The sequence below is a fragment of the Canis lupus genome, chromosome 25 (assembly GCF_048164855.1).
Source record: "Canis lupus baileyi chromosome 25, mCanLup2.hap1, whole genome shotgun sequence".
Classification (NCBI taxonomy): domain Eukaryota; kingdom Metazoa; phylum Chordata; class Mammalia; order Carnivora; family Canidae; genus Canis; species Canis lupus.
In genome coordinates, this window is record NC_132862.1 from 2186318 (window position 1) to 2200263 (window position 13946).

Here is a 13946-nt window from a genome sequence, read left to right on the forward strand (position 1 = left end):
TCCTCCTTAACCCTTGGGCAATCACTAAGCTGTTGTCCATTTCTAGAATTTTGTCATTTCAAGAATGTTATGTAAATGAAATCATACAGTACGTAATCTTTTGGGATTGGCTTTTCTCAGTGTAATTCCCTGGAGATTCATCCAGGCTGTTGCCTGTATCAAAAAATTCATTCCTTTTTCATTGTCGAATAGTACTCTACTGCGCAAATGTGTCCCAGTCCAACCATTCATTCTCCTATTGAAGGACATCTGGATTCTTTCTAGTTTTTAGCTCTTACAAATAAAGTTGTAGGGTGCCTGGGTGGCCCAGCTGGTTGACTCTTAGTTTCAGCTCAGGTCGTGATCTCAGGGTCCTGGGACCCAGCCCGGTGGGCTCTGTGCTCAGCACAGACTGTGCTTGAGACTTTCTCTCCCTCTACCCTGCACATTCTCTCTCTCTCCAAGAAAGAAAGAAAGAAAGAAAAATAAATAAATAAATAAATAAATAAATAAATAAATAAATAAATAAATAAAGTTGCTTTTCCTATACAGGGTATTGTGTGAGCATAAGTTTTTATTTCCCTAGGATAAATGCCCAGGAGTGCAATTGCTGGGTTATATGTTTAGATTTTTTTTTAAGATTTTATTTATTTATTCATGAGAGACACAGAGAGAGAGAGGCAGAGACACAGACAGAGGAGCAGACTCCATGCACTGGGAGCCCGACACAGGACTCGATCCCAGGACTCCAGGATCATGCCCTGGGCTGAAGGCAGGCGCCAAACCGCTGAGCCACCCAGGGATTCCCTATGTTTAGATTTTTAAGGAAGAGCTAAACTGTTTTCAGAGTGGCTGTGCCATTTCGCATTCCCATCAGCGATGTAGGAGTGATCCAATTTTTCTACATCTGCTCCAGCAGTTGGTGTTGTCTGATGTTTATTTTAGTTATTTTAATAGTTGTGTAGTGACACCTCATTGTGATTTTTTAAAGAGATTTTATTTATTTATTTGTGCATGAGACACACAGAAAGACAGAGACACAGGCAGAGAAGCAGGCTCCCCGCAGGCAGCGCAATGCAGCACTCAATCCCGGGACCCCAGGATCAAGACCTGAGCCAAAGGCAGCCGCTCAGCCACGGAGCCACCCAGGCATCCCCTTCTCGCTGTGATTTTGATTTGCATTTCCCTCCATCTGGTGATGTTGAACATCTTTGCAGGAGCTTATCTGCAGCCTGTGTACCTTCTTCAAGGAAATGTCGTTTCATATCTGTTGCCCATTTTCTAACTGGCTTGTTTGTGTTGTACCATGAAGTTTGAGAATTCGTTTTTTTTTTTTTTTAATTAAAGATTTTATTTATCCATTTAGAGAGGGAGAGAGAGAGAGAGAGCATGCTCGAGTGTGTGAGAGGGAGAGAGAGAGTCCCAAATGGACTCAGTGCTGAATGGGGAGCTGTCTGCAGGCTGACCCCATGACCCCGGGATCATGACCCCAGTTGAGATCAAGAGTCAGAAGCTCAACCGACTGAGCCACCCAGGTACCCCTGAGAATTCTTTATATATTCTAGATACTAATCGTTGTAGGATATACGGTATTCAAATATTTTCTCCTAGTCTGTTGCTTGTCTTCATCGTCGGAGCAGCTTCTTTCACAGAACAAACATTTTTAATCTTGGAGAAGTCCAATTTACCAGTTTTTATGGAGACGCTGTTGATGTCAAGTCTAAAAGCTCCACCTAGCCCTAGATCTGAGATTTCTGTGGTTTTTTTTTTTCAGTTTTTTTCTTAAATGTTTTTTACTTAAAGTTTTATAATTTTATGTTTTACATTTAAGTTTGTGATCAATACTGAGTTAATTTTTATTAAGACGTGAGAATTAGGTCAAGATTGTTTTTGTTTTTCGTCTATGGATGTCCAGTTGCTCTGACACCGCTTATTGAAAAGGCTGTTTTCTCCACTGAATTGCTTTATGCCTTTGTCAAAAATCAGTTTGACATATTTGTATGCATGTATTTCTGAGTTCTCCATGGTGTTTCATTGGTCTGTGTGTCTACCCCTCTACCAATACCATACACTCTGGATTACTATAGTTATATATTAAGTCTTCAAATATTATAGACTGATTTTTCCCCCTTTATTATAATTTTTTTTAGCTATTCTAGTTCTTTAGTAGATTTTAGGATAACTAAAGAAGGAAGAAGCAGGCTCCCTGCGGGGAGCCCGATGCAGAACTCGATCCCAGGACCCCAGGATCAAGCCCTGAGCTGAAGGCAGATGCTCCACCACTGAGCCACCCAGGCGTCCCTAAAGTGAGTTTCTTTTAGGCAGCATATAGTTTTTTTTTTTTTCAATTTTTATTTATTTATGATAGTCACACAGAGAGAGAGAGAGGCAGAGACACAGGCAGAGGGAGAAGCAGGCTCCATGCACCGGGAGCCCGACGTGGGATTCGATCCTGGGTCTCCAGGATCGTGCCCTGGGCCAAAGGCAGGCGCCAAACCGCTGCGCCACCCAGGGATCCCGGCAGCATATAGTTTTTAAATCCACTCTGCCCCTTTTGGTCTTTTAATTGGTTTGTTTATACCACTCAATGTGATTATTGATATATTAGGACTGAAGTCTATCATTTTATTTTTTTTCTCGATTTGCTTTTCATTTCTTTTCCTTGCCTTCCTAATTGGTTGCTTAAACTTTTTTAGAACTCCATTTTGATTAGTTAGTCGTTTTTTTTTTTTGTTTTGTTTTTTTAAGGTTTACTTATTTATTTTAGAGAGAATGAGCAAGCACGGGGAGGGAGAAAGAATCTGAAGCAGACTCTGTGCTGAGTGTGGAGCCCAGTGCAGAGCTCTGTCTCACGACCCTGAGATCATGATCTGAGCCAAAATTGAGAGTCAGATGCTTAACCAATGGAGCCACCCAGGCACCCTAGTTAGTAGTGTTTTTGACTGTATCTCTTTGTATAGATTTGGAAATGGTTGACATTTTTTTTTTCTGGTCATCACATTTATTTATTTAGTAAGCTCTGAGGCCCTGAGATCAAGAGTTGCATGCTCTACCAACTGAGACAGCCAGGCACTTCACTAGTAGTCACATTTGTAATAAAATAACGAGATGACTATAATAGACCGACCATTTAATTTAACACTAGAACCCTATGATCAGGTAATTATTGCCAAAGATTCCTGTGGGTCAGGCCATTCTGATTATTGCTCCGACCCTGTTGCCTTTTTTTTTTTTTTTTTTTCCTGTTGCCTTTTAAGGCAACCATACTCTCTTTGCTTCTGGTGGTCAGCTGTTGCCACCTGGCCTCTGTCATGCTGGGATCCCATCACTCTAGCAAACCCGGAAGCCCATTTCCATAGCGGCTCTTCCCTTTTCCTCCCCAAGCACACAGAGAAAAATTAGCACAGCACTTTTTAAGAATGCTGTGCTTCCCCTAATGGTGTATTTCCCAATGCCTCAGTGAGAGAATATTTTCTAGCCCCTCTTGGGAGAATTATTTAGGGGTGAGTGAGTAGATTGTACACGATAAACCCATTCCAACATTCCTTTCTTGGTAAATCTTTAGATTCCTTCCTCTGAATTATGCAATAGAGTTTCTTGTATCTCAGTTTCACTTATTGTATGCTACCTCTGAGACCAGATTTTAGCTAATCAACTAAGGAAAGAGATAAAATCATTCCTGGCTGTTGGAGCAGGCACACTGAGTTTGGATTCTCTGAATCCATACAAATAAACCCATATAAATAAATTCAGCCCAATCTAAAACTGTGTCTTCCTTTCTGGTTCAGCACCCTTAGAATCCAACTCCATACAAATTCCCCAAGTTTGTATCTATATAAACTGGGAAAAGTTTTGCAAATCTTTTGCTTGTGAGTCTTCTCTGGGGTCAGACTTTGTATTCATTCCCCCTAGGTGTTTTTTTTTTTTTTTTTTTTTTTGTGTGTGTGTGTGTGTGTGTGTGTTTTAAAGATTTTATTTATTCATTCAGGAGAGACACAGAGAGAGGCAGAGACACAGGCAGAGGGAGAAGCAGGCTCCCTGCGAGGAGCCCGATGTGGATCCCAGGACCTGGGATCACGCCCTGAGCCTAAGGCAGATGCTCAACCACTGAGCCACCCAGGCGCCCCCATTCCCCCTAGTTTTGTGTCTGAGTCATTTATTACATGTTAACTATCTCAGGCGAAGCCCTTACAGAGTCTCTGAGCAAGATAGAACCAGCCTCATGAGACCAAGACGGAAGGGCTGTCTCTGGCAGTCAGGAAGATTTAGCATGGTCTGGGCATTCAGCACCCTCAAAGATATCCCAGACCTCCTTTTCCCATTTTTAGGATTCCTTCAATGCCTTGGCTTTCATATAAGACCTGGTTGTGATTTCAACTTATGCTGCGGTGTCAGGCTTCAGCTACATCAGTCCTGTGGCTACAGCCCTGTGACTACAGAGAGATTCATCTAGGAAGTCTTAGAAGCAGCCTGGTACTTTTGAGTCAAGCATCTAAAACTTGGAGCTTCCAATTTCCTTTCTCTAAGCTCACCAGGGTAGCCAAAGCAGCCAGATCCCTCCAGAGAGCCCTAGATTTCCTTTTTCCCACTGTAATGGTCTATTAGCTGTGTAGTTTGCACAAGACTTACCTTCCAAAGGCTTGTCATTCCAGGTTGCCCCAAGTGGTAAATTAAGTTACAGTTTTGCCATTACATGTGGTTACTGAGACCTCACTGCCTTGAAACCCAGTCGAGTACAGATACTATGGAAAATAGTATGGAGGAGCCTCAAAAAATTAAGAATAAAACTACCACAGGATCCAGCAATTCTGCTTTTGGGAATATAGCCAAAGGAAACGAAAACACTAACTTGAAAATATATCTGCACCCCCATGTTCATAGCAGCATTCTTCACAGTAGCCAAGACATGGAAATAACCTGCGTCTATCAGCAGATGAATGCTTAAGGAAGCTGTGGTGTGCGTATGCAACGGAATATAATTCAGCCATAAAAATCGAGGAAATCCTATCATTTGCGACAGCGTGGATGGAGCTTAAAGGTATTATGCTAATTGAAATAAGTTAGAGAAAGACAAGTACTGAATAATGTCATTTATAAACCAAAAACCATAAGCCAAACTCATAGAAAAAGAGATCAGACTTGTGGTTGAAGTCAGAGGAAGAAAGAGTTGAAGATAAGCAGCTGGCTTTGCAGTTTGCAGGTATCCCATAAGCCAAGGGATGCAGGTGGCCTCTTGAAGCTGGGAAAAAAAAAAAAAATCAATTCCCCCTAGAGCTTCTGGAAGGCACACAGCCCTGCTGACACCTTGATTTTAGGATTTCTGACCTCCCAAACCATAAGATGACAAATGTATATTGTTTTAAGCCACTAGATTTATGATTATTTGTTATAGCAAAAATAGGAAACTAATACACCTTCTAACTCCTGATTCTCTAGATCTTGCTCTATTTTTTCCCACGATACTTACCTAATATACAATATAATTTACTTATTACGTTTAGCATTTGCCATCTGTCTCTGTCGGCTAAAATGTAAGCTCTGCAAGAACAAGGATTATTTGTCTGTTTTTCACCACTGTATCCTCAGCAACTAGAACAGTTTTTGGCACATACTAGGGGCTCAGTAAATATTTATTGACTGACTGACTGAATGGGTCAGAAAGATGGACACAAAATCTTCTGTGGAAAGCTGTAGGTTCTTGTACCATTATAAAGATTAACAAAGAAAACTTTTTTTGGTGTTTGTATTAGTCATATATAATTCAAAAGGTACAAAGGTTACACAATGGAAAATAAATTTCCCTCCCACCTTTGTTTCTTCCCACCCTAATTTCTGTTCTCATAGTCTATCATTAATTTAGATTTCTTGTATATTCTCCCAGAGAGAGCTTTGCATATACAGGCTACATACAAATGAATATACACATATTTTATCTATCTATCATCTATCTATCTATCTATCTATCTATCTATCTATCTATCTATCTATTTATCATCTAATCTTTCGTTGTTTTTGTCTTTTAAAAACCCCGCAAATGTCAGTATATGATGCATGTAGTTCTGCACCTTCCAGCAGCATTTATTAATTTAGTATCTGGGCTGGATTGCACCTAGACAGGGGATTGGATGAGGTGAAGCACATGACTCCACATTATAACCTTGGAATGCTAATTTTCCCCTTTGGCACTCAAGGGACAAAATGGCCTGCCCTTCATGAAGTCGGTCATCTTCCCAAGTGGAGGCTGAGGAGGTTTGCCCCAGAAGCCTTGAGCTTTCCCAAGAGTGTGCAATTTAAAACAGGCACGTTTGTGACTTGCATCAGGGGGGGAAGGCCATGGTCATGACCCTAGGTACAGCTGGGATCTGAGTCTCACCTTTGCCTGCCTATTGGAGTCACCAAAGTCAAATTTTAACACTTCCCAGGGGGCCCCGGGTCCTCACCCCAGAATAACTGAATCAGAATCTTTGCCGATGGGACCTGGGCCTCCGTATTGTTGGTAAAATGCCTCTGGTGTTTGGAATTGGAGCCTGGGCTGAGAACCCCTGAGGTTAAGTTATAATCCACAGAAGAGAGAGCTGGGACTGAGAATCTGGAGGTGTGGTTTTCTACTCTGAGCTTCTAGCACTGTGGCCTCAGACAAGTCACATGATCTCTGGGAACCTCGGCACCTACTTCTCTGCGTCAGAGCCAGTAATACCCCGTGCCCTGCATAGCTCGCAGGATTGTAATGGGGATCAAGTGCATTAGCGCCCTGGGAACTGTGAGACATTGTCTGATGGGAGGGATAGTCATATCAGGTGCGTCGTCTTGGGTTACCCTGGTCAGCTGGACTCCGCCACGGACGCTGCTCCGGCTCTGCCAGGGGCTTTCTGCTTCAGCCTCAGGCAGGTCTGCATCCCCAGCGGTTGCTCGCAGTCCCACATCTGGCTGCCTGGCCATCAGTCTCTCCATCTCGGGGGGCCTTAGGAAGCTGGATTCCTTCTGAGCAAATTACAGTGAGGGCCAGGCAGGGCCACGCAGGCCTTCGCGGAGGTGGGGTGGGGCCTGGTGGGCTCTGGGGCTTCTGTGTGCTCGGAGAGAGCACAGTCAGCTTTACACCTACCGATTCGGAACAATGGGGGGAACAGGCAAGAAAACCACTCCGATTGCTTTCCTAAAACAGATCTCAGAAAGTGAGACTCAACCACCTGGCTTCCAAGCTTTGTCTCCTGTAGACTCCTACAGAGACTGGGGAGGAGGGCGTGCAAGAAGTAGGGGTTGAACGAGCCGTGGGACGGGTGACTGCTGCGGGGACTCCGGGAAGGCAGGCTTCAGAAGGCTGGGAGCCCCTCGCAGGGGCGCCTTGCTTTCAGCTAGATGGTTTCCTCTGGGTAGGAGCACCCAGGAGTCCAGAGACAGCGTGGTCCCTGCTCGCAGAAGCTCCAGGTAGCTTCTTGGGTAACTGGCTCAGGAAGGGGCCCTGGCTCTGTTCCCTTCGCAGCTGCCAGGCCCTGCAGTGTGAAGGACTCCCACCCTGTCCTTCCGGGGCTTCCCCACCCCACCCCTCGGGGGGCCTGTCTGGGCACAGTCTCCTGGGCTCCTACAGACAAAGCACCTCGGGTAGTGCTGTCTTCGGCTTTTCTCCACCAAGATCCCATAGTTTTAGAGACTGAAGTTTTGTTATCCTAGGATCTTCACGTATCATCTCTCCACTCTTCTGACTTCTCCCCACTATGGCCTTCCTCGTGGGCTCCTCCAGACCCAGGACACTTACCACCTGCTAGCACACTGTGTTGTGTTCGTTTATCTGTCCCCTGTCATCAGAATACAAGCTCTGTGAAGATAGTGATTTTGTGTTTTCTGTTCATTGATGTATCTCCAGGGCCTGGAAGAGTGGCTGGTACATAGTAGGTATTCGGTTAAGTTTTTGCTGAAGGATGGATAAACATGCACACGCTTTTTTTTCCTTAGATTTTTAAAAAAGATTTTTTAAAATTAAACAACAACAGATTTTATTTACACATGCAGCACATGTAACCACAGGAGAACTGAGTGGTGAGCAACTCAGAAGGAGAATTGGGATGCCTAGGCTAACTTCACAAAGGGCAATAAATTTTATTTTATTTATTTTATATATTTTTAAAATACAATACATTTTAAATCAGTGACAAGACAAGGGAAAGGGGGTTTGGGTTTATCTTCCCTCCAATCTCCTTCAGAATGTAAGTTCCTTGAGAGCAGGGATTTTTGTCTGTTTTGTGCAGTTCTGCTCCCCCACCCTCACAACACTGCCTGATTTGTGGTAAGAGCTCAGAAAATGTTTTTGAAGTGAATCTGTTTCCCTATTTCATAGGCAAGGAAACTGAAACTCGGGGTAATTTGCCCAAGGTGGTCCTAACTATTAGGAGAACCAAATGAGATGAAGCTGTCAGCATCCATCTTGTGTTGGTTTTCAGTAAAACTCACCATCTGTAATTGCTGTGTTCTCATGCAACTTCTTAAAACTGGGAAATCTCCCATAAAAATGCACTAAAATGAGTTTTACCTTATATTTAAAAAGATTTTTATTTATTTATTTGAGAGAGAGAGAGAGAGAGTGCACAAGCTTCTGGGATCATGACCTGAACCAAAAGCAGATGTGTAACCAACTGAGCCACCCAGGCACCCCTTGATTTTATGTTTTTTTATTTTTATTTTTATTTATTTATGATAGTCCCACAGAGAGAGTGAGAGAGGGGCAGAGACACAGGCAGAGGGAGAAGCAGGCTCCATGCACCGGGAGCCCGACGTGGGATTCGATCCCGGGACTCCAGGATCGCACCCTGGGCCAAAGGCAGGCGCTAAACCGCTGCGCCACCCAGGGACCCCTGATTTTATGTTTTAAAGTAATTTCTACACTCTACGCGGTGCTTGAACTCACAACCCCGAGATCAGGAGTTGCATGCTCCACCAACCGAGTCAGCCGGGAGCCCCCAAAATGCTGTGAGCTCGATGAGGTAGGGGCAATACCCACTTTGTCTACCATGTATATACTCAGCATCCTAGCACAGGGCCTGGTGTAAAGTAAGTACTTCCTAAATATTTGTTAATATTTGTTTAAAAAAAATGAAACGTGTCCGTGTATGTCCAATTTAGGAAATTATTTTACAGTGGTTACCTCTGGAGTGGATGGGAAATATTTAATTTTATTTCCTTCTTTCTTTTTGGATTTTGTGCCTGTTACTTTTATCTCTCTCTCTCCTTTTTAAAAAGATTTTATTTACTTGCTCATGAGAGACACAGAAAGAGAGAGAGGCAGACACACAGGTAGAGGGAGAAGCAGGCTCCATGCGGGGAGCCCGATGTGGGACTCGACCCCAGGACCCTGGGATCACGACCTGAGCCGAAGGCAGACACTCAATCACTGAGCCACCCAGGTGCCCCCTTTTATCCCTTTTTTAATTTGAAAAGACGGATTCTCATCAACCATTCCCTCTTCTTTCTGAGCTGAGTTCTCAGAAGAGAACACAGACCTTTCCTCGGGCCACCCCACCCCTCCATATGAAACCCCTGGGGTCAGCAGTGATTTCTTCGGATCAGAGGAAGGACTACTGGGGTCAGGACACCTGCACACGGTATGAAAACAGCCAAGGAAGACACGAAGTGACCTCTGAACCTTTTATTGGCCTCCTGCTCCTCAAAGGGTACCCTGTTTTGCTGCCTCAACGCCTCAGAATTTTGGTGTCGTTGGTCTCAGACACCACCTTGCCGTCCACGATCTTGCGGGTGGTGGTCTTCTGGATGGTATGCAAGGAGTTGCTGCTGTCCAGGGCGTCAGTAAGACTGTAACAGAAGCCCAAGCCCCGGTTATAAACAGCTCTGCAGAGTAGCAGGGAGTCAAGGAAAGGGTTGAAAAAGCCCTCCCGATCCCGGCCTTTATCTCCGTATTCTTTTGACTACTTCCTCCATAAAAGGGAAACCCAAGGCCAAACTCCATGTGTGCTCTAAGTATGGCCGGGGCAAGGCTTACTCTCTTCCCTTCTCTAGGGTTGGGGGGGCCTCTGCAACCGTTACTCCCTTGGAGATGCAGGAGCCCTCGCAGAGCTCCACCCCGGTGCTCAGCGGACCCCAGTGAACGGGCACGTGGTGGGGCTTACCAGAGGGGCTCTGGGGAGAAGCATCTCCCCGCCCCGGCTGGTGAGGGTGGGACGAGAGGCCCATTTACCTGAAGTCCTCCCCGTCTTCCAACAGGCGACGGTAGGTAGCAATCTCAGCCTCCAGCTTGACCTTGACGTTCAGCAGGGCCTCGTACTCCTGGGCCTGGCGCTGCCCCTCTGCCCGGGTCTGGGACAGCTCTGACTCCAGGTGCAGCAGGACCCCGTTGAGCTGCTCCATCTGCATCGCGTAGCGGGTCTCGACCTCCCTCAGGCTGTTCTCCAAGCTGGCCTTCTGTGGGGGCACAGGGAGGAGGATCGGGTGAGCCTCGCCATGGAGCGGAAGGAGAGTCTCAGCAAGTTTTAGCAGAGCGGTCCGAGTCCCATGACTGCTCATCCCATCTCTTGGAAACTTGAGAACTTAGGGCGTGCCAGGTACTAGGGTCGTGGGTGGGAGCAGTGAGAAATGCAGAGAACCACTCTTTCTGCACATAGATTTATGAAGGAAGGGGTGGATTGGGCCGAGACGGGATTGGGTTTGGGCCGACAGAGGGCAGGGCCAGCGGGAGTTGGAGCTGGTGAAGTGAGGCTTACCAGGTTTCTCATGGAGTCCAGGTTGATCTCCAAGGACTGGGCGGTACGTCTCAGCTCCGTGAGGGTCATCTCAGCTTCTCCGATCTCAGCGGTCTGTGTGGTGACCACTGTGGTGCTCTCCTCGATCTGCAGGGTGGGTATAGTCCTCAGGTCCCCCCTCCTTCGCCTCCCTCCCACAGCCTCAGGCCTCTGTGTCTAGCCGGGCACCCAGCCCTTCCCCTCGTGCACCTGCTGAGACCAGTACTTGTCCAGCTCCTCCCGGTTCTTCTGAGCCAGCTCGTCATACTGGGCCCGGATATCTGCCATGATCTTGCTGAGGTCCTGAGATTTGGGGGCGTCCAACTCCACCGTCAACCCAGAGTTGGCGATTTGGTTTTGTAGACCCTTTACTTCCTAAAGGAGAGAGGATCAGAGTGAGGAGAGACTCGGGGTCAGAGCTCCGACAAGACTCCTCTCCTGCAACTGTCCCTCGTGGGAGACCTGTGGGATCAGCTGGAGAAAGCAGCAGAGAAGATTCTTGGTTTTATACTCTGGGCGATGCCAATCCTGGGTTTTCTACTGCCGATGAATAAAATGCCACCCACTCTGCCCAAATCTATCACCTACAGGTGGTTTCTCTCCCTCACTTCACTCTGTCCCTCCATCTATCCTCCTTCCACAACCTCCTCCTTGTACATTCTTCCAGGAAGCCCTCTCAGCGCCACCTGCCCTCACTCCTCCAGCAGCCCTCACACGTGGTGCTGGCTGCTTCTATCTTTTGTCCTCTCCTCGCTCTCTCACCCATGTCCCCTTGACCCCATCACACTGCAATTCAGGTGACCGAGTATGGCAATGATCTGATTAAGGAGAGCCCGGGCTGGTAGTTCTAAACTTCTCTGCCAGCTACTTACAGGCAGGCGGCCTGTGCCATCTAGTGCCCTCCACCCCCGACTTGTTTGGCTTCCTCCTTCCCGGCCTGGCCAGGGGCCCCTGCTTGCCTCCTCGTGGTTCTTCTTCATGAAGAGCAGCTCCTCCTTGAGAGCCTCGATCTCTGTCTCTAGCTGCAGCCGAGTGACATTGGTGTCATCAATGACCTTGCGGAGCCCATGGATGTCGCTCTCCACGGACTGGCGCATGGCCAGCTCCGTCTCATACCTGGGGGCAGGGGGAGGGGAGGCGATCAGAGGGCCTCATTCTGACCCAGGACCTTCTCACTAGGCCATCTGAGAGCGCCCCTGGCCCCCGCAAACCAGCCGCCGGAGTCTGGATCAGGTGGTAATCCTCTGGGCAGCCTTCTCGGTTCTTGGGGGACAATGTTCGTAGACTGGGTTATATCCGTGAATAAATACATGGAGCCTAGCTCCTACCCACCCCGCTCTGACCAGAGCCAAAGATCCCGCTGTGAGCCCCCGCCTGAGTGGCCCAGCCGGCACCAGACGGTTCTTGGGGCCACCCCGGCCTCCCCAGCAGCCCCAGGCTTACTTGACGCGGAAGTCGTCAGCAGCGAGCCGGGCGTTGTCAATCTGCAGAACGATGCGGGCATTGTCCACGGCACTTGCAAAGATCTGGGGGATTGGGGAGAGGTGGCTCCGTGAAGGGGAAGTCAGTGATGGGGGCCGAGCCTGGCAGTGTTGTGTCTGAGTGGAAACTTCTCGATCCCAGGCATAGTCAGAGGTTCTCCTTGTGCACCCACCCCCTTCCACCTGTGCCCCCTCACACTGTCGCTCCTTTCCTGGGGCCCCAAATTCCAGAGTTCCCACCGGTCTCCCACCCCCCCTTCTCTGAGGCCCGCCTGCCCTGAAGTCAGTCAGTCCTCTCCTCGGCCCTCTCCTGGTATTTTTTTCCTAGTGCACCTGTTCACCTCCCCCCTGCTCGCCCCCATTGGCCCCTCCCACAGGTAGGCCTCCTGTTTACTCTTAGATGACTCAGCCTTAGCCACATCCGCTTAACCCTCCAATTGTCCTCTTTCAGGCAGAAGTCAGGTGTCCAGGTCCTCTTTCTGGGGCCTTATCTCCCGTCCCTCCCTCCGTGCCGCGGACTTCCTCTGCAAGACTCTCGCCCCTCCCCTTCTCCCCTTCGCCTGGGAAAGGGCCCTGCCATGCCCAGTCACCGCACTTGGAGTCCCTGTAACCGGCGTGCGTGTGCGGGGGAAGTCCAGGGCATGCACCCCCTCCTTGTGGAAGAGGGGCGGGGTGGAGATAGAAAGCAGGAAGGAGTCGGACACCCCACCCCATTAAAATTCCAATCCCTGGGGGAGGAGGAAGAAGCCGGCCACGTAACAGGGTATGCCAAGGCTCTGGGTTGGGGTGGCCCCCTTACCTGAGCCCTCAGGTCCTCGATGGTCTTGAAGTAATGCCCCCAGTCTCTGACCTGGGGGCCCTTCTTCTCCAGGTGTTCCCGGATTTTCATCTCCAGTCTCTGATTATCAGCCTCCAGGCTCCTCACCTTCTCCAGGTAGGAGGCCAGGCGGTCATTCAGGTCCTGCATGGTCTCCTTCTCGCCCTGGATGCCCCCTATGCCCGCCAGACCCCCGGCCATCCCCGCGGCCAAGCCCCCGGACCCCCAGCCGCCCCGGAAGCTGGTGGAGCGGGATACGGAGATCCGGGAGCCCGAGCCCCCTGCGCCTGCATAGACGCTGGCCGCACTGCTGCTGATGGGCCGGACCCGGTGGCTGGGCGCCTGCACGGAGCCCAGGGACCGGTAGTTGGAGGAGAAGGTGGAGCGGGCGGTGAAGCTCATGCTGCTCGGAGGGAGGGCCGGAGGGCGACTCGGGAGGCCAGGGCTCAGGCTCGGGCCAGGGACGGTGCAGCGTCCGCCACCGAAGTTATATCCTGGCAGGAGTGGGTGGGGACCGGCCCGGCAGGCCCCGCCCCCCCCCCCCCCCCCAGGCTGGGCTGCAGGTGCACCGCGGGGGTATCGCGTCCCGGGCCGCGCCTCCCTGGCCTCCCTCCCCCAGCACCCAACACCCTGGCACCCCGCACCCTGCAGCCAAGGCCGCCCTCCACCCCCCGCAGAGGCGGTGAGCAACCTGGACGGACCAGGGCAGCAGGTGGAGCCGGCCCTCCACGCGGAGTTTGGGGCAGGAAATAACGTCCTTAGATCCTCCTCCCCAGGGTACGGGAGGTCCCGGCACGTTGGAATTTGGGGGTTTGGGGAGATGATAAGTGAGTGACGTCAGGTGCGAATCTCTGAACCATCCTCAGCCTGCAGCCCAAGTTCCCACCTGTGGAGAGCATCTGGGGGGGTCCTGGAGCCCCAGGAGTCGTGGGGAAGGAAAGTTTG

At 49.2% G+C, this 13946-nt stretch overlaps 1 protein-coding gene across 1 annotated transcript; it reads right to left on the reverse strand.

Moving 5' to 3' along the window:
- Window positions 1-9601: 9601 nt before the first annotated feature.
- On the reverse strand, window positions 9602-13479 carry KRT18 (keratin 18). Its single transcript, XM_072797813.1, has 7 exons — window positions 12984-13479; window positions 12147-12229; window positions 11663-11819; window positions 10914-11078; window positions 10686-10811; window positions 10163-10386; window positions 9602-9780 (listed from the first exon to the last, which is right to left on the reverse strand). Exons 1-7 carry the CDS (start codon window positions 13401-13403, stop codon window positions 9660-9662), a joined length of 1296 nt encoding a protein of 431 aa, XP_072653914.1. The 5' UTR covers window positions 13404-13479; the 3' UTR covers window positions 9602-9659.
- Window positions 13480-13946: the final 467 nt, after the last annotated feature.

Coding starts and splice junctions, on each gene's coding strand:
- KRT18 (XM_072797813.1), bottom strand. CDS start 13,403: ATGAGCTTCACCGCCCGCTCCACCTTCTCCTCCAACTACCGGTCCCTG. Junction 12,230..12,983: donor TCGAGGACCTGAGGGCTCAG/GTAAGGGGGCCA, acceptor CCAATCCCCCAG/ATCTTTGCAAGTGCCGTGGA. Junction 11,079..11,662: donor TGAAGAAGAACCACGAGGAG/GCAAGCAGGGGC, acceptor TCTCTCCTTTAG/GAAGTAAAGGGTCTACAAAA.